Source organism: Athene noctua, chromosome 10 (assembly GCF_965140245.1).
Source record: "Athene noctua chromosome 10, bAthNoc1.hap1.1, whole genome shotgun sequence".
Taxonomy (NCBI): domain Eukaryota; kingdom Metazoa; phylum Chordata; class Aves; order Strigiformes; family Strigidae; genus Athene; species Athene noctua.
The window spans coordinates 17178617-17204867 of NC_134046.1; the positions used below are offsets into that span (position 1 = coordinate 17178617).

The window sequence follows — 26251 nt, forward strand, 5'->3', positions numbered from 1 at the left end:
TAAATCCAGGACTTGACAAGTCTGGGTTGGCTGCTATCTGAACTGACAAGCTCCAAGCCATGGAAAGGCTGGAATGGCATGATAGCTCACCTTGAGGAATCTCCTGAAGAGAGATGCTAGCTGCTGTGAGAAGGGCTGCATGATGTCTGGGATTTTTTGCAGCCAACACTCGATTAAGGGTTCCAGCCCTAAGATGCTGGGTTCCAGGTAAACCATGCCACAGCGGGAGACTGTGGCAGGGGAAGCAACAGCCAGATCCTGGACCTCAAACATCAAGGTCATGCTCTGGAAATCGCAAAAGGAAAGAAAGGAGGATAAGGGCTTGATCACTTCTGATATATCTTTCAGCACAACTTGGTGAAGCTGAAATCTTTCCCTTTGTTGAAGGAGCCCTCTTTTTGCTGTATTTGTGTAGCACAGCAGAGGTCTGGCCAACACAGGGCTGCTCCTGAAACACCAATGTCCATACAAGTCCATCACAGGTATCAAGTGGAAAGTAAAAGGCAAGTCTGTTCCAAGAGGGAGGAAGGAAAAACAGACAACAGGCAACAAAAGTCAGAGGGATGAGTTACCTCTGTCAGCTTGATGATTTCCCCTGAACTGAGACACAGCTTCTTATTGTCATCTAGCACTGTGTTCATGTTCTCAATCCACAAAGCATCAACTGGCCCATCAAACATGTACCACTTCTTGCTGGTGTCAGTGGCTGCAGCTCCCTGCCGGATGAGTGAGGAAAGGATCCCATCTGTCCTGAAAGGTGGGAGGAAGGCAGGGCTTGGCCCATTCTGGTTTTGCTGAAATCAACGGTAAAGCTTCCACCATATAAGGCAACAGAGCCAGAATCTTACCCTGGTTCATGTGCCCAAGGATACCTGTGTCTCACTTGCTGATGAGCTGCATAAAGGTACATCTCTTTCTTTTACCAGGACATACATCTCAGCCTGAGTGACACAATTTCTTTGGGCACTAGAATCTGGACTTCATGTCATCTAACTATAAAATGCCAAGCTTCCCTTTAACATCCCTACCCTCAGTGAAAAGCAGAGGCCTTGCTAGCATCCAGTTCAGGTCATAGGGGGGTTACCTGCTCTCTGGAGGTGCCTCTTTATCTTTGCCATGTGTGAAGGGAGACTTAGGACAGCTACTCTGGTAATTCAGATGCTTCAGCTGGGTAACCATAGGTTACGAGGATGAATCCAGGCGAAAGAGCATGTCTCTACCCTCTTTATAACTGAATTTCCCCATCCTCAGCTGCCTGTGAACCCCAGTGGTGCCAGAGCTGCTGAATGGGAGAGCAGACCCACAGGGAATGCTGGCTGTTGACAACAAGAACTTAATCTGTACATGGAAACCTGGAGTGCAATTTCTGTTCAGGCCCTGGACTCTACTCCTGTTATTAAATAATTGTTTGTTATTTTTATAGTGCTAGTGAATTCCAGGGTATTGTTACTGAGATCAAGGGAAAACAGTCTGTTCTAAAGCTCAACTGATTAAAACAGATGGATTTGTCTGTAAATACATTTTACATGGCTGCTGTATTTTTCTTTTTGTCATGTTGAAGTGCCTGTGTGCTGCCCTTGTGTAGAGTCACATCATAAATAAACTGTCAAGCTTAACTGGAATATCCTATAAAATGTCCTTCAGTAAAGATGCACCAGAGCCCAGGTTGGGAAGCTCTGGGTCTCAGCATCAGTAATGTTTACTTGCTTGCACTTTTCCTAGAGGCAGTTAGTTTCATATTTATTTCACTTGTTTCCCTTGTTTTAGAGAACACAGTCTTAGCTTTGCCCCTAAGCAAGTGGCAGGTGACAGGGCCAAAGGGAGATTCACACTGCTCCTCACACCTTAGCTTCTGGATAAAGTGAGCTGCAAAGTCAACCTCAGGTCACATATGGAAACATAAGCAGTAGGACCTGGCTGTCAAGAGGGCAAATGGGCTATTGGTTCTTGCTTCCAAACCATTTAAGCAAACAGGAGCCCTGGTAACGGGAATGAAATGCCTCTTTATGCCTGAAAGTCATTCCTCATCATTCAAGGCCACCAGTGTATTTATACAGAACAATTCGAGTGCACAGTACAGAGGTCACTTTTCTTCAGAAGCAAAGCAAGTGTTTTTAAGCTGCTGTATCTTAGAGCAGGGGCATGTGCTCCAAAGCAATTGAATTACTCCTTGTTACGCAGTTCATGCTGCGAGCTGAGCTGCAGTAACTGTCTGGGCATGTGCTGGCAGCCGGGCCAAGCACACAATAGAAGATGTCAGCTTAAATCCCCGTGACTGGCTATTGTAGCTTGGTGAGGATAAGGACTTGATCACTTCTGGTTTTATGCCACTATCCTAAACAGTTCTCAGCCTTGAAGAGAAGACGCTCAAGACCAGAAGAAAGCGTTTCCCATCTGGAAGGAAGGAAAGCAGGTTTTGTACTTTACCACTCATGCGTTAGCAAGTTGAACTCTCCATAAAGCTGGCCCATTGTGACGGATTTGGGATTCAGTACAAAGTAGCTGACTGCTTCATAATTCCCACCACTGGCTGCAGGTTGACCTTTCAGCGATGTCACTGCAGCTGCCAGGACTTCATAACTCTGCAAAAGCAGAAGAGCAAGAGAGTTAACTGCCATGGCTTCGTAATGACAAAACCACTTGCTCTCACAGCAATTGCATTCAAAAGGCAGTGAGAAAGGAGACATAGTGAAGGATAGTATCATAGTAAGGAGATGCCTGGCTGTATTCAAAGAAATAAAGCATTCTAGATGCAAGGGGGAAGGAAATTAGATCTCCCATGCAAGAGGCCTGAAGCATCTTGAGATGTCAAAGTATGTCTCAGCCCTAGAAATGTGCAGCAGAGCTAATAAACCGTGATCTAATCTCCCAACTCAAAAGAGTGAGCTAGTAATATACTTCCCCATGGCTATAAATCAATACTAAAAGACAGCATCTTGGTGCCCTGACTTCTGTCTGAGAGAAGCTGGAAATGTTGGAGTGTGTGTCTTCTGTGAAGCTTAACCCTCTGCATTACTAGGTAGGCAATGGTTTGATGGGGCCAGCACAGTGTCTCAACCATACCTTTGTCTTCCCAGAACCTGTTGGCCCCACCAGCATAAGGCCATGACGAACAACAGTGGTTTCATAGAGCTGGATGCACTTAGTCACAAAACCTGTAGAGGAAGAAGATGCAGTGTGGGTCTGGGACCTGCTGTCTCTTTCCTAGGGCAGGGCAACGGACTAAAAGCCCAAGCCCAGAGGGAGCTTGTGGAGAGCCTTTCCCCTCACCATCAACATCCTTCAGATCCTTTTTGATGCAGGATTTGCGAATGGCTTCTTCCAGGATGCCATAATCAATAGACTTTTCTCTGATCTTGGGAAATAAATCTGAGACAATACCATTGAAGAGTGTGAGGTCGTCCTGCAGGAATTTGGGCACATTGGCATCCCTGATAGCCTGCAGGCAGATCAGCTCCTGCAAAGATTTAAGAACTCAGAACTTCAGAGATCCTGACTCTTATCTGGTTGCAGAAAAGGTCACAGAAGTCTACGACAGTATGAAGCAAAAGCACATTTACCTCATTCATAGTAGGATTCTCTCTTTTGAGGTTGCCAGCTGTTGAGATGACAGTCTTCACAGCTCTCATCCCAAAGTCATAATGGTCCTGGAAAGGCACAGAGGAAACAATGATGTCATCATATACGGGAGCATCAGCTAAAAAAACACCCGAACCTTTTCATGTACCCAGTTAGCAGGTAAGAAAAGAAAAATCAGATTTATGCCTTCAGAACAACAGCTACTTCATCCAAGTCTGCTCTCAGGATCCTTCAAAAACTAACTAGTCCACAGCTGTACCAACTATGGGTGAGGAAGATGAGAATAACTGGCTGGCAAAAAATCCTAGCTGGATGGAGAAGCAGGCAGGGCTGCTTGGCTCAGCTGTCCTGCCATTGTAATCCTAACTAGGACCTGAATGCAAGTCCAGCCACAGGAGGAGAAATGAGAACTAGAAAGGAGGGAGGTAGATGAAGAATGGGTATTGTGACCATTCTGTGATATGCTGTCACAAGGCACCAAGAGAACCATCCAGGTACTTTGTGCCTAGGCTGAAAAAGCCTCACATTTAAAAAACACTCATGGATATTAAGACATCTACCTGGGTGCTGAGCTGCTCTGACAATAGTTTGAATGTTGTGGTGATCTTCTTTGCAAGGACCTTGGCTTCATTAAACCCAAAGGAGTAGAGCGAGATCTCAGCAATCATGGAGTAATCTGGGACCATCATAGCCACAGGACGAAAGAGAGCCTGAAACACACAGTTCCAACACAAGATCAAAACAGTGTTGTTTCTTGCTTTTTCCAGCAAATCAAAAAGGCTGAGTATCTACTCCAGACTGTTTAGAGGACACAGCATGAGTGTGTCTGGCACCTGTCAGGGTAGCATCCCTATAGACTGCATCTGAGGAGCACCATTTGCTTACAGGTGTGATTCAAATCTCAAAATTATCCTAGAAATGCTCCAAAAGCACCACATCCTAATCACTGTCATGGACACACTGGTGGTCTGGGTAGCATCCAGCACCTGTATGCCCCTCTTTTTTCTGTCTATGCAGTCTGCCCTCCTTACCTTCAGGTTATCAGGCAGTTCAGTACGCCCAGCATACCCTGGGTTCATTGTGATGAAGATTGCACAGGATGGGACCAGTGGGATTTCTGTGCCTTCAAATATGAAGTGATCTACCTAGAAAATTAAAAATATGATCATCCTCAAAGAACAGAGCCTGACCTGCAAATTAAATAACGTAGCAGAATCTTCCAAGAGGAAAACAATGGCTTTCAGTAGTTAAATTATCAAGCGCACACACACAGCTGCTCACAACTATAGTGACTCAATCTGGTCCCACTTCAGGAATCCAGTAACATCAGCAATATTTTTCAGCGTTTAAGAAACTAGGCTCATGGAAGATTTAGTGATAACAAAAATATTTTTTTTTTGGCTCTTGAACAGACTTCTATCCCTCCAGCTGTAAACAAACATCTTTCCATTTATTCTGCAGTAGAGTTTGGACCTGAATTAATTCGTGGCAGAGAGGGCAAAGAGAAACCTAAATCCTTTTTAAAGCTGTGTAGGTAATAATTTCAGATGGGGGATAAAGTAATGAAGAAGAATTCACAGAGAGCAAGTTTCTAACTCCAAGCCAAAGTCAAGGAGATTCAGGTCTTAAGCGCTCTGAGTCTCCAGAGAACAAGGCAGAGGCTGTCTGCTAGACTGGCTGACAGCTGAGTCTCCATGTAACCAACAGTTCACTTGACGCTGCCATGCTGTGTGTGCATGAGTACACATTTTTTCTGTGCATACTGCGTTTTGTGAATCCACTAACACATTTAGACAAACATGGTGCTGAGCAACTCCTGGCAGAACACTGGCTGCCTGCCTTTAACACAGCTCCAATTTGTATCATCTCAGTGGATCTGTATTGGAGTGGATCTGTATCAGCTCAGTGCATCTGTAACCCACACCAGTTTGCTGGCACTGCAGCTCAAGCTGAGATGTACTTCAGCCTGTGAGAGTAAGGGCAACTGTGGCAGCACAGACTAGGGTGAGGTTACAAAACCCACCCAGGATGCTGACTGTGTAACAGCATGATATGATGTGCCACAGCTAGGGCATTACTCACACCTCTCCATCCCAAGTATGTCTGTCTGAGTTGCCCCTGAGCAGTGAAGATGCATGCAAAGACAAGGACTTACCTAGACCAGTTCAAGTGGAGATTTTTTTTGTCTACCTTTGCATCCACATGTTCATTACGTACCCTCTGCTGCTGTGCTTTCTGAATGACTGTGATCTGCTGGGCCACCACAGATAGCACCTCGATATCAATGCGGTTGAACTCATCAAAGCAAGCCCATGCACCAGAGCTGGGCAAAGAAGGAAAAACGAGGGGAGTCAGGAACATCACACAGGAGCAAACTTGCAGTCAAACGTTCAGCTAGGTCTAGAAATTCACATAGTGGGGAGGCAGCACAGAGACAAGAAGTGAACCTATAAGGCCTCTAACGTCCTACAGCAGGTAGTGACACAGCCACAACGTACTGGGACAGCAGAAGGGGCTGTAGCCCCTCACCACAACTACGCATCCTAGGCCATGTGATGAGTAAGAAGGTCCATGGTCCCTGCATGGCCATGGCAACATCTGATCCTACAGCCTGGGACTAATTCTGAATGTTACAGATTTGGGCTTTGGAGAGGTATCATGTTGAATTCCTGTTTTGTACCTGAGCTATAGGTGTAGCAGATATAATTCAGCTATCTCTTAAGTCCATTTTTCAGAGCTTGGAAGACTATGTATAAAGCTGGAAGCATGTATATGAGGAAGGTGATCTTCCCACAAGGCATGGTTTAAGAAAGAAGCTAAATTACTTACAAAGAAAACATCTGAGAAAAGAGTATCAGCTTTTGTTGGAGTAACTAATTCAGATTCACCAGTGTGCAACAGACTAATTGGAAAAGCTTTGTTTGAAATGTAGAGAAGAGAGAAGCTTCTCTGAGAGGATCCCTCAGGGCTTAGAGAGGTCTCTCTTGGCTGCTCAATTTTGGATGCACTCAGCAGATTCTCTCCTTCTTAAGATTAAGCAGCTTGTGGGCTGAATCTCAGTCCAATGTGTATGATATTAAAACAAAGGCCAGAGCTGCAAACATTTGCACAGGTGGATTAGCGCATAGTGGCTTGGTGCAAAACATTTTAAAGTTGCCTTAAATGAACAGGATCTCTTTTTATCTTTTTTTTTTTTTTTTAGATTGGCTCAACTGTCCCTTCTTCTGGCAGGAATTTTGTAACTTTGCTCATTCTGGAACACAGTAACCCCCTTACTAGGGTTTCGGTTGTTCTTCTGGGCTGATATGAAAAATACCCACCAGTTCCCAGTGGCCAGAAAACCCTGTATTCTACCTACTTTTTGATAATGACATGCTGCATTTCTTTTTACCTGGCTAGTCCCTTGAAAAACTTTCCCATTGCCATAAAGTCAAGCTGGTCAGAGCAGTTGAACACTACAGTTTGGATTGCTAGTGCTTTGCCCAGGTCTTTTGTTGTTTCTGTTTTGCCTGTTCCTGCTGGTCCTGCAGGTGCTCCTCCAAATTTCAGGTGCAGAGCTCCTGTAAGTGTCAGATAACACCTACAACAAAGAAGAGACCAGATGATGAAAAGCATTTCTACTACTGATTGCAGTAAGGGAGACATATGATCTATCCAGCTGGAGACAAGTAGGAATCCATCCTTTATTATTCTGTGGAACTGCTTAAATATGCATCATTCTGCAAAGGAGTTAGCTATGTGGCCTTGATTAGTATTCATAGGGGCCTGCATGGATAAATCCTTCTGCCACTGGCTACAAATTCACTCTCCAGAAAAAGGACAGTTACAAAAGGGTAAAACTATTATTGCTGCTGCATATTCTAGACTATTGGATGCCCCTATCTACTGGTTTGTACAAGAGCTCCTTAGCTATCAGGTGGGCATTTTATATGAGTCAGAGCACTACATTAAGAATTAGGAGAGTGAAAGCAATCAGTCTGAGCACTGATCCCTAGGAATACAGTAAAGCCAATGCCAGGGTGCTCTTATGCCCTCGTCTCAGGTTACTTTACAACTTTACTGTACAAATGGTTTCCATTTACATACATTAAGCAGTAAGACTAGCATGGTCAGATCCTTGGTTTAATCCTCAATGAGGCTTGTTCATCCAGAAAAAAAAAATAAAAAGAAACAATTATTACCCAGAAAAACAATCTCCTTACCTGTCAGTGAGGGGTGTGATAACCAGACGGCCAGTGTTCCCCAGATACTCATAGCCATAGATAAATTCAGCATTGACTGCCCTGATGTACAAGTTCCCCCTTGTCCAGTAGTATCTAATGATGAGTGAACATGACATCAGAAAGATAAACACTGGCTGGCACAGACAATGCAGCAGCTCACAAGACTACAGCCTGTAGGTTTAGAGACCTGAATGTCGAGGGATTTCCCCCTCAAGAGAAGAAAGGATAAATAACACAACAGAGTGGACAGGAGTTCTCACGGGACCTGAAACTAGGTGTTATATCAAGCGTCGCACTCCCTGGGCAGAAGCATGCCCTTTCACAGTGAGGCTGTGAAACACCATGGTAAGGACTAGTCTATATTGCCAAAGTGGCTGCCATCAAAACTCATTCTGTATCAGATGCCTCAGAACTGGCATCCTTAGAAGACTTCAATCCCACTCCTCATAGGGATGTTAGAGGTGACTCAGAAATACTGATTACAGACTACACTAACTCTTGTTTCTATTTGCCATGGCTGATGGGGAGGAGAATGAAGACTGGCCAGGGAGGCCAGGTGAGGTTCAACAGCTATGGTCTCTACCTGAGCTGGGAGATCCACTCAAAATCATTCATGCTTGTCACATTCTCCTCAATCAGCTTTGCTGCAACATCCTTGGCATGGACCTCAATCACAATAAGAGCTGACAGCACTGCTCGCTGCATCTTGGACAATTTTCCACGGACCAAGGCAACCAAATTGCCCAGCTGGGTAAGGAAAAGAAAGTACTCTGAAGCAATCCATATCCCAGAGACCCAGGCTGTACTAACACAATGCAATCAAATTTATGGCATGCTAAGTCCAGATAACAGGCTGTGTCCAGCCTCTTTTCTTGCCAGAGATACAAATGAGTACTCAGAAAGCAAATGCTGCTCAGGACTGGCTCAGACCTGACTTTTGCCTACAGCATTACCACGTTCAGGTGACAAGAGTTAGAACTATCATGAGGCCCAGTGCTAATATCTCCAAGTATTAAGTGTGATTACAGATACGAAGGATGCAGTTTCACCTTGATTTCTACCATCGATCACTTCAGTTCCCCTCCACCTTTGACTTCTTGGGTTATCCTGGAGAAGTTATCTTTCACCTTCTTTCTGTTCTTTCTGTCTTCAGGTCATGATCGTACTATCAGTCCTGTACACTATTTGAGGTTTATGATGACAAATATCCTAATGATTAAGGTGCTAAGAACCTGGTTTTTTACCTGGTTTTGAGCTCTGCTGTGCAGGACTGTGTCTCTGTTTCTCCTACAGTATTGTCCTGGCTGTATTTATAAGTCATCTAAGGTCTGATAATTGAAAAGTCTCCATCTGGGAAAACCTCACCCTTACATTCATTTTCATACCTGAGTACTCAGCTGTGGGAAAAGCCTGCTGGACAAATCTCCAGCTTCCAGAGCTTCAGCCACTTCCTGTGTCCAGAAAATCTGGTAGCCAGCAATGATGACTTGGCCAGGCCACTGCAAGACCCATGTAGTATGTGGAGTCTTTAAGAATAAAACCAAACAAACAAAAAGGTGGCAAGACAATGATTTTTAAAAAATGTCTACTTTTCCCTGCTCTGAGATGAATCTGAGACAAAAAAGAATGTTTCCCCTCCTCTAGCCTGTTCTAACCTTTCTAGTTTCAAATTTTCAGACTGAGTAGAAAACAGCAGTAGAAATACCTGAGGCCTTTTGTTTCTTCAGCCTTTCTCCCTCCCTAGACCTAAACAAATCAAAGTTTAGATTTTCTACCAGCATAGCTTTTACACAAAAACCAGAGCCAAGATGCAGTCCCTGATGCAGTCCGTAGCACCGTGTGTGAGACATGAGAGCTGAAGAAGACAAAGAGGGTAGATCCTTATAAAGAGGAAGTTGTCTGGAGACAGGAATAGAAATGGATTCATACAGGTTGTTCTATGACATTGGGAAGTGTTCTGTGGCTGATAAGTGAGTGTGCAGGGTTTGCATTCTTCTGGACCATTAGATGCTTGCTCAACTGTGCATTTTGCACCTGACCCACGCACGGTTGGATTAAAGGCTGTATTTTAAAACTAGCAGAATATCACAAATTCATCAGCCCCATCACTGGTGACCTTTATGGCAAGTCTGGAACCAAGACATCAGAGACCTGCCATTCTGTGATAAAACTCTTACCTCTGGATAAACACCAATTGATCTTTCTATGTTGTCTCGTACACTGGCCTTCATGGATTTCTCAACTTCTAGCAACCAGTCCTCCACACTGTCAGTGGGATAGATGGGAACAAACAGCTTCACCTCTTCTCCTTCAGCAGAGTACATGTGTGTGATCTGCAGGTCCTCCTGGAACCGTAGCTAATGAAAGAAGTGCAACAGGAGATGTGAATGGAGTATTTCCTCTCTATCCCTGCCTTTCTGCCACTGACGGACAGTCAGGCTGCAGCAGTGTATGCTCACTAAAAATATGGTGCCAAACTTGTCAATAGTGATAATAAAGTGTGCGACAGATGTGCAAAATGACCTCTTCAAAAAATGGAGGATGACTGTATGAAAACAAGAGATTCACATTACGGGTTTAACATGAGTGAAACAAGTCAAATTACAGGTAGGATGAACTTTCCTCATTTCTTGTCTAGGATTCAAACCCTTGATTCCTGTTCAATTCTGTAGATTCAAATCATTTCCCTTGAGGTCACAGTGCCTGGTTTTAAGAGTAAAATTTTAACAGCTTCTCTAATGCCCCAGCATATCACTGAAAGTCCCGTTATTTATTCTAATGGCTTTGCACCAGGTTTCCAGTTCAATTTCCTTTCTATTTTCCCAAGCTAATGACTAGGAGATTGGTTTCAGTGTCTGAGTATTGTGGTGGTGTGAGCTGTGACTAGCCATGGAGTCTGAAGTCTATTAGGAATAATAAAGAGGAAAAATAGCCAGGTTAATCCTAGTTCCTAAGGAGGGATGAAGGCAGAAACTTAATTCAGTTCAAGCTTGTTCACTCCTTGTCCCTTCTGAGGCTGTCAGCAAGAGCAGAATTCCATCCTAATCAAATGCCTGTGCGTGGACAGCTAAGTCTGAACTACTTCTCTTAGCCTCCATGGTAGGATGGACAGGCATCTCCAGAGGGAGCGTCTCTCCTCCTAAGATGGGTATCTAAGTGAGTTTCTGTAAGTTGCCCTTTGCAGATGTCTATTTTCCCCTCATTGTCTAAAATGCAATTGAAGGTGCCCAGTTCATAGGCAGATGTCTGGCTTTGAAATGTCTAAAGTGAGGTTGCTTGAATCCCCTCCAGGGCAGGCAGCACCTTGCAGTGCCTACATACCATACAGTTACAAGTCCTCAGGAGGTATATTTCCACACAGCAGAATGTGAACACTCCTCCAGATCTCAGCATGCCTCCAAGGTCCCATGACACCAGCTCCCCAGAGGTGGGCCAAGCCACCCGGTGCTTGCTTTGCTTACCTGTGCAATGTTCTCAAAGCATTTGTGGAGGTGAGGTTGTACAGCAGTGGGGTCTTTTGTCTGAGATAGTATCTCCAGCAACTCATCATCTGAAAGGAAGTAGAACCTAGAAACACAGAGTGGGGCGTCAGGGGAGGCTCTCTTTACTGTAGCATCAGGGCTGAGTCCTAGCAACATGAGGAACAAGCCTATTGCTAGAGACACTGTTTCTGACTGCTCACTGATCTCTTTGTATTTGTGTAGGAGAGTAGCAGCTACAGTCCAGCCAGAGACAGACCTCTCCATCTGCACAAGTCAGTTGTTCCCATGCAAAGTGGGTTTAAATGAGTATCAAAGAATAGAGGTATTCCTTCAGGAATAAGGGATAAAGTTACATGGACGTTTTCATTTTACCCCATCATTTCTAGACAAATCATGAGGCACAGATATGCAGTGATGTTATCAGACTGCCCTTAACTCACAGCATTTGTGTCTGCCTGTTTTCTCCCCATCAGATGGCAGCATTGAAAGGCACAGCCCTGCTTATGTTTGCAGTCTCATGACAATATCTTAAGCTTAGATTGTTTTGCTCTTTCTTGGCAGAGTGAACTGGAGTGAGTCTCTCCTTTCATATTTTCTGAGCCAGGGAGTGTGATCCAGCCCACTGAAATTTGGGGTTACCTGGGAAAAGCGCCTCTTTTTGTCTCCAGATATTCACTCAGCCCTTTCTGCACAAGTTCAAGTAGTTTGTTACATTTTCGCAGGTTCTCCAGTAGCATAGGATCAGGGCACAAAGAAATCACCTATAAACAGAATGGAGAACAGAGGAAGCATCAGTATTCTGAGCATGTGGCAGATAAGGCAGTGGAGATAATTGGGTTGCCCAGTGATGTTACTGATAGGATTTAAATGACTCATTCACAGGAGTACTGTCACAGAGAGCTGGAGAAGTGTGAGCTTTGTGGGCAAGGAGGGGAAACAGTGCTTACGGATGTGACAAGCACATTTCTGGGTTCCCCTAAATACCAACATTTGTAACAAGGAATACAAGTGGTGATGGAGTCCTGGGAAGTGCAGCCTGGAGAACAGAAGAGTGCAGAGCACTGCTACCAGAACACAGAAACAGATGAAAACAATATAAGCTCTATACAATTTAAAGAGTCAGTCTTGAGGAGGAATCAAAGGAGTTACGATTACAGCAGGGCTGGTTGCAAGAGTCATAGGAGATAGGGAGTCTGTGGGCTGAGGAGAAGGCATCTTGTGGGGTGGACAGCTTGGTGCAAGGCATCACATGGAATGACTCTGTCCATTTGGACACCAGAACAAAAGGCCAAGTTCCAAGAGAAGAAAACTAGCACACCACCCTGAGCAAGGTTCCATGGTTTATACAGTACTGCTCATGCCCACACCATTACAAAAACAACAACTCAAAGGCAGTCCTTGTCTAAGCACAGCTCCAAGGAGTTTGGCTGCCTGCACTGCCTTTCATCAAGGCACACACCTCAGGGTTTTCATTAGCATTCTTCATGATGTTCCTCCAGTCCCTATCCATGGTCTGGTACCGCTGGTTTTCCAATGGGAGCTGTATTTTGATGTCCTCTGACCTAAAGATGGGCTCCAAGTAGAGCCAAGAGCGCTGGCAGTTCAGCCATTCCTCTAGGACATCCTAGTGGGAAGCAAGAAAAGCATGTCAGGACACCACATTACGAACCTGTTCAACAAAACCATTCAAACTGTGCACCAGAATGGGTTTAAAGAAAAAAAAAAGAAAGAAAAAAGAGGTAATGTTGCAGTTAGAACTTCCACAATTCTAAAATCTACCTGCAGCGTCAGGAGCTGGAATTTCCTTCCCAAATAATTAACAATTTTTTAGCAATCCCCTTTGCTAACTGTTGTCAGCAGGCATCAGAATCAACACCCATTAGTTTAATGAGGGTAGTTTAGAACTATGTGTAAGCCAACACTAGATCTCAAAGGGTCTTTGTGGTGCTAGGTCAAATTTCTGTGGCTACTGCCTATGTACTTTACAGAAGATAGCACAATGTGAGCACACAGTAAGATGGGGGTTTTATTTTATGAAATGTGCCTTTCTGGGGTAGAAGAATGACAAAATATGCCAGACTCTGCAATTCTGTCATATCCTCTCTCCTGCCTGATGTACCTCAAGCCACAGCCTTGCCTACAGAATAATCCATGAAAAGATCTTTAAACAACACTCTGTATTAAGAGAATGAATGAAGAGCTAAACATTTAAGTTAGACATCAGACAGAAAACCCTGTTTGTCAGGCATTCGAGGGAACAAGAGAATCAGATTGCAAGAACAGCCTCTTCCTCTGTTTTCAGGCATGGGAGATTGGAAGGTAGGAGAAATCTGCCCAACACTGCAAAGCAACTGAAGTGTTTGACTCCCTTTCAGACTGCCTTAGTCACCACAGAGCAATCTACCATTCCCTGAGCACAGGCAGCCACTTGACCTAGCAAGAGGTTGGTTTTTCTAGTAATACAGACAACGTATTACTTTTGTATTGTTTGTCATATTCCATCAGCTAACCCTGATAAGTCACTTACCAGCAGTGGATTCATGGGCCTTCAGTGACAAGAATGAATGCAACCAAAAGAAGGGGTAGGAAAGGCAGGCTGAAAACACAGGCAACATCGCAGCCAAAACTAGACTGTAGATAACTGAATTTCCCCATGTCACCTACTGCCTTAGGGCATTTCAGTATCCTCATGAGACAAGGATAGCATTCTGGCAGCCCATGGCCCAAGCACACCCAGATGGTAAGCACCAATAAACAGAATAAGGTAGTTATGAGTAACAGATAACAGTGCTGCCATGCATCAAACACCAGCATTTACACAGAGTTCTTCAGACAGATACTTGTATTGGACTTTTTCTCTTGCAGCAAAATGCTGTTCTGCTGGCTGAGTCCTGCTGAGTGCTGAGCATTCAGGCTCTGGTTTGATGAAGAAGTGCTGGCAGTCTTCCACATGCTTTCCTACACCGAGATGTGAATGATTAGCATGGATTTCACAGGCCTGTAAAAATCTGTAAGGTCCACTTAGTATAATATGATTAGAGATGCCAGCAGGACTACTCACAGAAATGGGAGAGTTCTGGCCCCACCAAAAAGTGTTGCAGTAGGAAGCAAAAGAGCTGGAATGCCATCACCGCTGTTTGTTTGCAGAATAAGGCTCTGAGTTTATCCCCTCTTTTACTAGAGTCAGAGGGCTTTGACAAGCCCTCTTCCTTCCTAATGACCGATGATAGTTGTTCTCCCAGTTCCCTAGCAGCAACTGCACAGTGTCCATATTCAAGCATGGCAGCACAGCCCAGCTGCGTGCCTTCACCACATGTGTGTGTGGGTAAGAAACCAATACCTGTGTCATCTTCAGCTTATTTTCCCACGTGTTCATCCTTTCCTCAAAAGGTTTCTTGAATGGTGAGAAGGACATGCTCTGAATCATGACAATGTGATCATCTAGGAGCTGAGATGCTTCATCGGTGTTTTTCAGAATAAAGGTATCTGTGTCTTTGTAAGGCATAACAGTAAATAAAACAGCGTTCCATTCACTCTTTATCTTGTTGAGTGCCTGAAACAGAGGGACAAGCAATTTAATTTTCAGATACAACCTGTGCAATGGTTATCCCAGCTTCCACAACTCTCTTAATGCCCCTCTCTAGTCAGTGATAGATTTTTGCTCTTGGATTCCACTGGAAAATGCAGCTGTGTATTTAATGCATGATACACTCAGCAACAGCACTTTTTCTCTGCATTGTCCATGGACTCAACACTTCAACACTGTCCTGAAAGGAACACCTTGAGGGGAAAAAAGGGCAATTTCATCTCCAGGCCAATTTATGCTACTAGATGTACAGAGGCTGTCAGCAACGTGCCTATTAATGATTATGGTTAACAATGGCTTTGTGAAAAGGATAGCTATCTGTTGGGAATTTGCCTGAGATTTCAGAGAATGAAAGCTGCCAGAGGGTAATGACTTTCAATCAAGACCATCTTAGGTCACATCCAAATTGGTGAACTGAAGCTGAAGGACTATCTAACCTACGAATCTCCAGAGCCAGCACGTCTTCCCTGAATGTTTACTGTGTTAAAGCATTCGCCACCTCTGTTTCCAGTCACAGCTAACCTCCCTGACTTAATGTCTCAATGGCAGAATGCAGACAATCAATTTATTTTAACTTAACTAATCCCACAGTGAAGTGTGAGACTCAACCAGTGGAGCAGCATAACCACCAGGCAACACTGTTATGCTACAACTGAAATTCTGCGTGAGGCGAAATGGCTTCTTCTAATGTGTGAACTCCATTGTGCGGCCACTGATCCCCTCTGTAAGGGCAGCAGCATTTTTACTTGTGCTGCAGAATGTGTCTAATGCTTTGGGACAAGAGGAACATCACCCAAGGCAGTGACTGCCTGCTCAACAGAAACGTATCTGAGAAGCACCCAAAGACACAGCAAGTCCCTCTCTCCTCACATGCTCAATGGCGTGTTCCTTGCCAGCTATCTCAGCTACTTTGGTAATGCTCTCCATATGGTCCAGCAGGTTCATGTCCAAGCAGCGACCAACTGTCAGACTGGGTTCTAGCTTGACATCGATGTTAATATTTTCCGACAGCATCTCCCAGTGCCGGCTTCTCATACCAGGATTGCGCAGCCCTTGTATTAAGGGGACGTATAGTTTGAATTCCTCAGTTTTGTCTCGAAACTCCATTGCCACACCCTGGCAGGCTTTCAGGAAGAAAAAACAGAAGAACATCAGCAACAACAGTGTGTGAGGAAGTTGCCTTAAGGAACTTCCTAGAAGTTGTCTAAAGCCTAATGTCCTTGTAGACACATGGTATGGGGTAGGTAAGCAGCAGGAGAGAGCAGTGGAAAATGCAGGTTGAAGTCATGGGGACACAACGCCTCTCTCTACACGGCTGCTAAGGAAGGATTCAAGCCTGCTCCCAGAAGGAGACCTGCCTCTTAGCCAAAAGTCTGTTACAGGTAAATCCATGCTGAGCAGAAGTGTGTCTTAGCCGAGAGCTCACCAGAAGATGAGAAGCGAACAAGTTTAACTCCTTAATATGGGCCCAAGCATGATGAAGCGCCATCTGTCAATAGATATTTCAGAAGCTCTGGTTATTGTTCCAAGACCTTCACTGCCTTAAAAAGATTGGGTTGCAGGTTATCTCACACCAGGCTCCAGCCTTCCTAAATAGAAGATGGACACAATACATAGGAGCTAGAAGCAGGCTAGGATCACAGCCAGCTATGGAAATGGAAAGCATGCAAGAGAGGCCCTGACAGCCTATGGCCATGCTAGAGCCAAAGGTACTTCTGCCTCACAGGAAGGACAAAGTCAAGGAAAAGCGATTGCTCTCTGGGAGCATCCTGGAAGCCCATGCCTCTGCACTGTTCACATCCTGCCCTTTTTCAGCTTGTGCTACTGCAAGTAAAGCAATGGACAGGCAAAGAACATGGGGCTCGCTTTCTTTCCAGAATCTGGCTACAGCATGTGCCTTCTTTTATTGCACCCTGTGTGGTCACACTGCACACTCACAGCAAGGATATGACCACCTCGCACTCCCTGCTGGGTGGTATGCAAAGACAAGGCAGACTCAAGGACGAAGCATATATTTTACCAGGTGCCAAGGAATATTGCAATGAATATGAGCAGGTATTCTTAGTATTTCTGTTTACCATAATGACTCATAGTTACTCACGCATCCACTCATCACCTCCTCCATTGGGGCTGATTCATGGCATTGTTTAAGAGTGAGTTCAAGTTAAAAAGGATGAATCAAAAATCTCCCACTGTAAAATATATTTCAATCTAAGCCATCTGGCAGGAGATTTTAGAATTAGCTCTAAAGAATGACCAATGCATCTCAGAGAATCATGGAATGGGAAGCTAAGCTACAACTGCAGTCTCAATTCCAGCTTTACTAGGAGCCATGATTAAAAGGCCTTCAGGCAAATTGCAAGGGCTGGATGCGATCACCTAAACTTCATACACATTCAGGCAGGAATGGTTTTACATTCCACAGATAATTTCCAGATTTTACAATTTCATTTTATGCATAACAAAATCAAGATCTCTTCTGGCTTTCCATTAAATTCAGTGGCCAGTAGAGAAAAGATCAGCCAAGAAAACAGCACCTGGAAGACCCAGATTCAAGTTCCCGTGCTGCCTGACTTGTGTAAGGCCTTAAACCCACGTGTCTAGCCACTGGGCTACACAGTAAATCTCTGTGACTAGTCTGGATTATTTTACTTTATATAAATGAGTAAATATTAACTGCAACATGAGAGCGTGGCTTTTATTTCAGTACTGTCTTGGGAATTAGGTATAAAAGGCATCTGCAGCCTGATTATTTCCATGCCAAAGTGGTACTTCAAGCAGCAAACTAGCATCTATATGTGAATCATCATAGTTCCAGAAAAAAATGTGGAAAATAACTTTGTTAGCATTTTCTCAGCTGGCTCTAATACACACAACACATCCATGACATCCTGATAATCCCTGTTCAGAGCACTCTGTGACATGCCTCACATCAAAATGCTGATATGTACCAATTTCCATTCCCCTGACCGTGTGTCTACCTGGTGAATCCTTGAACTGCTTCACGCATCTCTGCATTGTCTTAAAAGAGTCACTGACATTCTTTTCTAGCTGCTCAGCCTCAATTTCCATGAGAGGATCATTCATCCAGCTCTCATACCACTGCATCCAGTCTGACACTGTAGTCCAGAGATCATAGTAGGGTTGGAAGTCCTTAACCATCCTGGATAGCTTACTGTACTTTGGAAAAAAGAAAAAGCAAGCATAAGCAACAAGTGTATTCTCCTCTAGACTACAGCTTGCATGTCAAAAGGCTAAAAAAGGCACAAATGGTTTTTGAATCTCAAGCAAGCAATGAGAAAACATGGACTTCAAGAGAATGTACTAGACTACTTTCTCCTGGGACCACAGCATAGATTCCAAGGGAGAGCAACTAGCAGAGCTGGGCTTTACATGTTCAGGCCAAAATGTATCCAGTGGAGCTGTGCCTGAACCATGTGTCTGGCATGGAAAGCACTCTTTCCACTTGCATCTTCAAATGGTCTGCTGCAGAATGAGGAGATTTTGATGGGTAGTCCACACACAATCAATGAAAGCACACACTGCACATCGTATCAAAACTTGGCTCCTTACAGTGAAGGAGAAGTAACCATAGAGGGAGAGGTAGGAAAGGATCCCATGAGCTCCACTTCTGCTCTGCAGCCAGACAAGGCTGGACGTGAATGATGATTCATTGGCAGCTGAACAGCTACAGGCAAAATGAGTCTTTGCAGCTATATGAACTGTTGCCTTAGGAGAACATGCTAGGGTCCAAGCCCAGCCAGCTGCCTGCACACCACTGTGCAACCACTCTTACTCACATCTATATAACTGCAGTAACAGCCTTACAGAAATTGATGCATCTTAACTGCTGCTTCAAGACGTTCCCCAATCAATTCCTCCTCATTAACATCACTCAGATCTGAGTGTGGGCACCCGAAGTCTCTCACAGAAGAGGCAACATCAGGCCATGAGCAGCCTTCCACATTCACCTAGGACCAGGTCTTCTGCAGCACAGTGGAGAGAGTGATGGAGCAGTGTAGTCACCCTACAGGACCACAGGGCCGTTCATCAGGCAAACCAGAAGAGCATGAAAGATTCCTTCCTGAGGGACTGCGTGTCATTGTTTGCTCTACCTACCACCTAGAAGGCCCAACAAAAATTAGGGTCCTATAGGTACAGGACCTGACACTTACATTAGTAACTTTCATCCCGAAGATTCTTTCCCTGTTGTTGTAGATAATTGCCAAATTCTGAAGCTCCTTCAGCTGTTTTCTGACCTCCCTTGCTTTGTTAGCCAACTCAAGAGCTTGGTTAACATCCGCCTGGATGGAAAATCCACCTACAGTCAGCTGGAAGAGAAAAGGCAGGCATGACATGTGGCTCTGAAGACGAGTGCTGCCTCTGGAGATCTCAGCTTCCTGGTGTGCTCTCTGTTATATTCAAAGGCAAGATTTTTATGCTCCCAATTTCATCTCCCCCAAGGCAATTCCGCTTCTGTTTAGACCACATTGAAAATGGTGAGGAGAAGCAATAACCACTGGTCAGGTGGTTGAAAGTGCAAATATGATGACCAGCTGCTTTTCGTCTTTGTGACAATAGTTAATCCCCGAAGAGTAGAAGCAATAAGTCTGTGCCCAAATTTCTTGCTTCTGAATTTACACTGTCATTAGTTACAGAATCAGTGAAGTGAAAATGATAGCTCTACTAGGTCACTCAATTTGTTTCCAAGAATTGTTTAAAACACATGTCCAGAGCTTCTCTAATAACTCTTCTTTTTTGTTTTGGTGGCTTGGTTTTGTTTGCTTGTTTGGTTTGGGTTTTTTGTTTGCTTTTCTTTTCTAATCCAGGTTTGGGGTATTATCATTTTGGGAGGCTATTTCCAAAATCATCTAGGTGACTGATTACAGCCTTTCCACAATGGCATGTTTTTCTGTATTTAAGAGCTTTTGGTGAAAAATAAAAACCAGACTGTTTCAGCAGAAACCAGAGGTAACTCAGCTCCAAAACTCTGCTTCTGTTTCAGAGTCTTTCATGCAAGATGAGTTCCATGACTGGATGCTGTATTTTCCTGCCTGATGGCAGTGCATCATGGAAGATGCTCTGCAGAGAACTGAGCCCACAAGAAAGAAAAAGGAGGTGCATGGGTTGCCCAAGCACCGAGAACTGGAATATTGTTATCTCAATGAACACCTTCTCAGTGAAAAATCAGTATTTCTGCAAATATTGTCCTTCACACAAAAAAACACGCTTAACCCAAAGCCCAACTTCCAATAAAAAAATGGGGGTGGGGGTTGATAATTTTTTGTCCAACAATACACTGATCAAAAAACTCCTCTGACTAAAATCTCATCTGAAAGTTTCCCACCTGGCTGACCACAAGAGCTTCAAGGCCCCTTTCTCTGGATAGTTTACTGTCAGTGGCTTAATACCTGCATCTCCTCCAGTTTGTCTTGAAAGCCATTCTGATCCATGGCCTGGATTTTGCGAAATTTGTCTTCATCCTCCAGGTGCTGGAGCCGAATGGACTCAGTTTGCATAGTTATCTTCAGTGGCCAGTAACTTGCAGCCCACCTGCACTCACATGATATAACAAACAAACAAACAAATCAAAAAAAAAAAAAAAAAAAAAAAAAAAAAGAGGAGAGAGAGAGAGAAGCTTTTTGAGCATATGTTTGAAATACTGAAAATAACATAATGACAAATCCAACTCCCACCAAACAAGGCAGCTTTACAACAGAAACACATGTGGTTTCAACAAAACATTTTTTTTCAGCTTTTCTTGTTGATATGCAGTCCTTGTGACTAGGCTATTCAAATCGAAAGGGCTGGGGAGAAGTGGAGGGCCTTTTTAAAAGGAACGAATCATATGCTGCTGAAAAGCTAGGAGACAGCAAAATAACAGTTGGCATCCAGAGGGAATGTCTGTCTTTGAATATATTCACAAGGAACTGAAAAAAATGGGGTCAGAGTCTTGGCTTGTGGCTTTTCAGTGCTACTGAAAAAGCCAGACTCCTGTTAAGCAGGGCAGTGAGGGGCCAGGGTAACCCAGATACAGCAAAGCCCTGGATAGCAAGGCTTCTGCAAAGTGCCCTGGGGAGTGCAGTGCAGGTACAGGAAAGGCTGCACAAAGCGGCTGCTCGTGTCGAGGCAGGCTTCTTGGGTCTTGCTCAGCCGTAGCCCACCCATTACTGCACTTGGACTTGTTAGCTTGTGTGCAATGCCAGATGTGAGCTTTACAGCGTTAGGCCCAGGTCACACCCCTCCCAGCACCTGGAGATGTAGGGATCTCCTACAAGTCCTGCATGTGCCAGATCTGGTCAGTGGGCAGAGCTGCATCTGTGCTAAGCTGTCCTAGAGCTGAGCTGCTTTTCTGCAGCTTCTGTGGGTTTTTTGCACTGTGCATCCCATGTTTTTAGTTTTAGGAGCACGCTGCAGAGACTCCCTCACATTGCAGACACACTGGACCAAATCCATGTCATATGAGAGAAAGGTGCTTCCAGGGCTGAGCTGACTTTAGATGCTGGGTAGCTGTGTTTGTGAGCTGACTCTGTTACTGGGGCATAGTCAGGTCCCAATCTGAATAATATAGCCAAAGATAAAGCTGAGGAGACTGCATGGAAAAGAAATGCAGTAATAATACAGGGTTCATGTTCCTTCCTAGTCCTAAGAAAACCCTGGGAGTGTTCCTACCTTGGAAGTGTTCATTCGGCTTCAGACACAGACTAAACTGTGCACTTTGAGACCTTGCAAACGTCTCCGAAAAAATAAGAAAAAAGAAATTTAATGCATTAAACAGGTTAATAGCTACCGGTTTGCCTTGCCCCAGGACAGAAGGCAGCATGAACCCATGCTTCTTCTCTATAAACTTCATTCAAGAATTCAATGCTTATACAGCCCAAGAGGCACTTAAAAGTTCTGCTGGAGCCCTTGATAGACACATAGCCCCTGAAGCACTGAAAATGGTAATTGCTGCAAAATGTCCCACTTTGACAGAGGGAGAAATGCCTTGTGCTCACTTGTCATTGAAATCTTCTTCGGTAAGATTGTAAAGGAATTCCTCCATGACCTTGTAATCTTCCATGACTTCACGAATCAGTTCCTGCACAGGGTGAGAGAAAGAGACAAAAAATAGACACCTTTAGACCATACTGATTCCAACTCTCTGGTGTGTACCTCATTTTCATGAGGTGCCTTTGAAGGGCGTTAGTCACACAAGCTTAATGTGATGTAGGCTGCTTCTCTGCTGTGTGAGCAGTGGGAATGGATTTACAACCCCTTGTTCTGCGAACGATCACGCCATCACCACCCTCTGTTCTACATGAATGAAAAGAAGTGTGACCTAGTGGATAAAGTGCTGGACAGAAATTGAGTGGTTTGGGTTATCCTCCAGGTTCTTTCCTTGGCACGGACAAGTCAGCTTACAGCTTGATGCCTTTGTTCCCCATTTGTTCATCTGGGAGAAGACCTACAATTCAATATAACTTTGAAATAACTAGGCACTAGAATGTCTTATTAGAAGAAATACATTAACAGCAATATGAAGATTTGGTAGCAGAAATATTTTCTTGAAAGCAACACTCATTTTTAGAAGACAGCTACTCGGTACACAAATGCAGAATGGATCATGAAGGTAGCAAAAAACATACAAAAGTCTTTTAGGCAAGATTTTTAACTGTTATTTTGTTTTGTATAGATATTTAAATTCATGATAAGTGTATCTAAAAATACAAATCTTAGGAATTACAAAAAATACAAAACCAGGAATCTTACGGCATTGTATGCAAAGACAAGACATCCAAGCAAAAAAATTGGAGTTCTGCTCCTGAGACACCACACATTGCATTGAAAAATTCCCTCCTTGCTTCCCTTAGCTGTCTCCTGTCCATAAGGAGAGCATGCCCTACCTTCTGCACAGCCAGCTGCTCGGGGACTGCCTTCATCCACTCCCGCAGCTCAGCCAGCTCCTCAATACTGTTTGGTTTCTCATGCATTTTGCAGCTGATGGTTTTATATGCATCACAGATCTGCAGGAGGACACAGCAGAGAGAAGACCATCAAAAAGTCATTAATTGTTAATGAGTAAACTGGAAAACCTGCCATGATCCACCCATTTCCCATTCTAAAGGTGGTCTTCTAAAGAGGTGAGTAAACAGTCCTGTTCTGTCTTTTCCTTTCCACAGTCTTTTTCCATCCATCTCATTTGAGCTGAAATGAAATGAGACTGCCAAAAAAAGAGGAAGAGGAACCACAGGTATGTAGTTGAAATGATGACAATGACAGATTTACACAACCCTCTGGCAGATGCAATTGTCTATATTCCAGTTATCCTCAGACCAAGCAGAAGGACCTTCCAGTTGTGTACTGGCAGATCTTTTCAATCCACCAACACATTTTTTATAAGATGGCAAGGTCTTGAAAAATTTCATCTCAAGAGATACAGCTTTCAGGCACATAATTTATTAAGTATATTTAGTACTTGATTTGGTTGAGTCTGCATATCTCCCTTCTAGCTGTTTTTTTAAATAATTGCTCCAATGCAATCTTTAAAATGTCCTCATTAATGTGGCCTCAGTTGCTGTCTTTTGGCCATTTCACAAACACAGCAACTTCAAAAGCAGAAGGACAATACAAGACACTACCAGATAATCTATTAAACTGGGTAACTTACATTCTCCACCTGCAAATGGAGGCTTTTAGCCAGTATGTCCAACATGGAAGAGGCAAGCGCTTTGTATTTTTTGGACAGATTTTGCTTAACACCTTCTACACTGACATGGAAAGGCCCGATGACAACTGAGCTAGGTAGAGTGTTGTCCAGGTTCTCCTTTTCAGAGAAGTGCATGTTTACTATTCTCATCACCTCCTGGGCAGGTGGACATTGCTCTTTGTAGTCTCTGTAAATAAAAACAATAACAAAAAAAAGCTAATGTAGACCTTAAGATTATTTCATCATTGAGGCTGTCTGCAGGATGTTCAGACGTGTCTACCCAAAGGATCAAGACATTAAATTAATAATGAGTATGTTTACTGTTATTAAAACATGCATCTATTCAAATGTATACAACTTTCTACAAGCACAGACTGAGAGGTACCACTGCCTTCTAGACCTTACAACCAAAAATATGCCTACATAGAAAGTGAGGCATGTTTGTATCACAGTCAAGTACATGAGTGCTAACTTTAACTGAGCATGGGAAACTATATAGCAAAGACATCCCATGTAAAATCCATCTATATGGGTGACCAGCCTGCACTGAAGGCTCTGCTTCAGGGTCTTCACTGCTATGGTTACCAACGCCAAGCAGAGGAAGCCAGGGTGCCTATGCCTACCTGCAGCTACACCCATGTAGCGGTGTAGAGAGGCCCCCAGTTTCAGAAGGTGTGTATAGGAGAAGACACGGAACTGGTATGTAGCTGAGCAACATTACTGGGGAGCAAGGGAAGGGACAGATCCAAATCTACAATGGGTTTTAGAGCACCATAGGTGTGGAGTAGAATAAGAGCACAAAGTATTTTAACTGCAGAAAATGAGTGGAATAAAGAGATGAAAGAGGTAATAAGGCGAGAAGGAAAGACAAAACGAAAGCACTGGTGTAAACAGGGCAAGATCAGGAGGCACCTTCGGGGAGGGCAGGCACTTTAGTGTGTTCTAGGAAGAGACCAGAATTTGTCAGATGGGATTTGAAAATTGATTAAGCTTGAGTAACAAAAGAGAAAAAGGGGTTTCAGTCCCACTGTTTGGAGAAAAGGTAAGGCCTAAAAAGAAGACCATTCAAGTAACAGAGGCTAATGGACAGTGTAGCTGCAAATAGTTTGGCAGTGAAAACAATGAGGCTGAAACAAAAGAAAACATTACTTTCTACAGAATGTTATCAACCTGAACAGACGCTATTTGAAGGAGGTCAGAGTCAAGTATGCTAACTGGATTTTCAAATAGGATGAGTCATTTTTAGGGCCATTAATATCTCCAATTACACTTACAAACATGACAGGAATGTGACTGCTGTCAGAGGCAGGAAGAAATTCTCGCTACCACCACCAATGTCCTCTAAAAGCATGGACCATTGCCCACGGTTGAAGGCTGCCTGTGATGGATGCCTGATCTCACATCTGAGGCACGCCATGCACATTCGTGGTCTAAGAACAGGTCCTGCATTCTCACACACATCCACGCAACAGCTTCTGAAAAGGCTTGCCATTTGGGTTAGAGCTGCCTTTGTCAGAAGCCACTTACCTTACAAAGAACTGGATGTCATTGTTATTTAGCTCTAAGAACTTCTCATATCTCTTGGCGTAGGCTTGGAGAGGGATCAGTGCCTTTTGAATGGCAGACTGCATAGCCTCTCGTAGTTCTTCCACTTCTGGTTCGTGCAATCCCACTGAGTCCAGCAAGGGTGTGCCTGTGATAAGTATATTCTCCAACACGTACTGGAGGAGGAAGGAGAGAGGTCTTTCAAGACTAGCAGAGATAACCAGGCCTCCTCATGAGAGGGGTGAGACAATCACTAGTGGCACCTTTGGGAAGTCATGTAGTCCCTCCTTCTACATTGTGTCAGGAATTGTTTTATCAGTTTTATGTTCCTCCCCCCAAAGAACAGAATCTAGGGAGACAGGTCTTTCACAGTAACAGGAAGAAAGATGCATATGCAGAAGAGATCTGCACCAGACTGGCAGCACTGGAAAAAGTGCTATTTCCTTTATGAGTTTGCTTTTAGCAGCTGCCATGCACTTAGGGCAGCCAGGTTACTTGGGACATGTTTCCACAGAACGTGCAGCACCAAATCAGAGATAGCAACCAGATAAAACAGCTACACAGTTGGAGAGCTTGAAGAAATCCTGTCAGAATAGAACTGCATTAGCATAGTGCTGTGCCCACATTTAACTGGATTCCCAACTACCTCCTTCTGCAAATCTCTCCCTCAGTACAAGCTCAGGGGTGTCTACACCATGCTGCAATGCACTGAGACTTGCACAGCTATATCACTGTTGATGCAGAGAATTCACCTTCTCCAGGTGTGGGACAGTGTGAGTAACCAGGATTCCCTTGTCGAACAGGGAAATGAGGGACTTCTCAAAGCTCTCCACAGGGGGGCTGAAGTGAACGCCACTGCTGTCTAGCACAAGGTCTGTGACAAAGAGCGGATTCCTTTGAGGCCTGCAGTGGGAAGAGATAAGGAAGAACAGGGATGCTTTTTGAGACAATGGCACACAGCCATATTGCTCTGGTGCTGATACTAAAATGTCTACTGCACAGGAAAAGAAAGAGGGGAGAGGAGGACTGTCACATGCAGTTGAAGGTATGAAACACTGTGTTCTGAATTTACCAGTAAAGGCATTGAAAACTCTTATCTATCAAAGGTAAAGGAAGTGTAAAACATGCCATACCAGGATCCCCAAAA

The 26251-nt window shown here is 44.0% G+C and overlaps 1 protein-coding gene across 1 annotated transcript in view; it reads right to left on the minus strand.

The window, feature by feature from the left end:
- DNAH1 (dynein axonemal heavy chain 1) overlaps positions 1–26251 on the minus strand; it is a 71900-nt gene that overhangs the window by 33654 nt on the left and 11995 nt on the right. The window contains 27 exon segments of the mRNA XM_074913820.1: positions 91–285; positions 573–750; positions 2428–2582; positions 3064–3155; positions 3271–3457; positions 3561–3647; positions 4140–4289; positions 4611–4724; positions 5797–5902; positions 6971–7159; positions 7782–7895; positions 8386–8549; positions 9188–9328; positions 9980–10159; positions 11264–11369; positions 11924–12045; positions 12744–12908; positions 14625–14837; positions 15741–15994; positions 17852–18050; positions 19046–19201; positions 20282–20423; positions 21869–21951; positions 22757–22876; positions 23521–23746; positions 25087–25280; positions 25857–26007. Of these exon segments, the coding sequence (XP_074769921.1) occupies positions 91–285; positions 573–750; positions 2428–2582; positions 3064–3155; positions 3271–3457; positions 3561–3647; positions 4140–4289; positions 4611–4724; positions 5797–5902; positions 6971–7159; positions 7782–7895; positions 8386–8549; positions 9188–9328; positions 9980–10159; positions 11264–11369; positions 11924–12045; positions 12744–12908; positions 14625–14837; positions 15741–15994; positions 17852–18050; positions 19046–19201; positions 20282–20423; positions 21869–21951; positions 22757–22876; positions 23521–23746; positions 25087–25280; positions 25857–26007 (4183 nt within the window).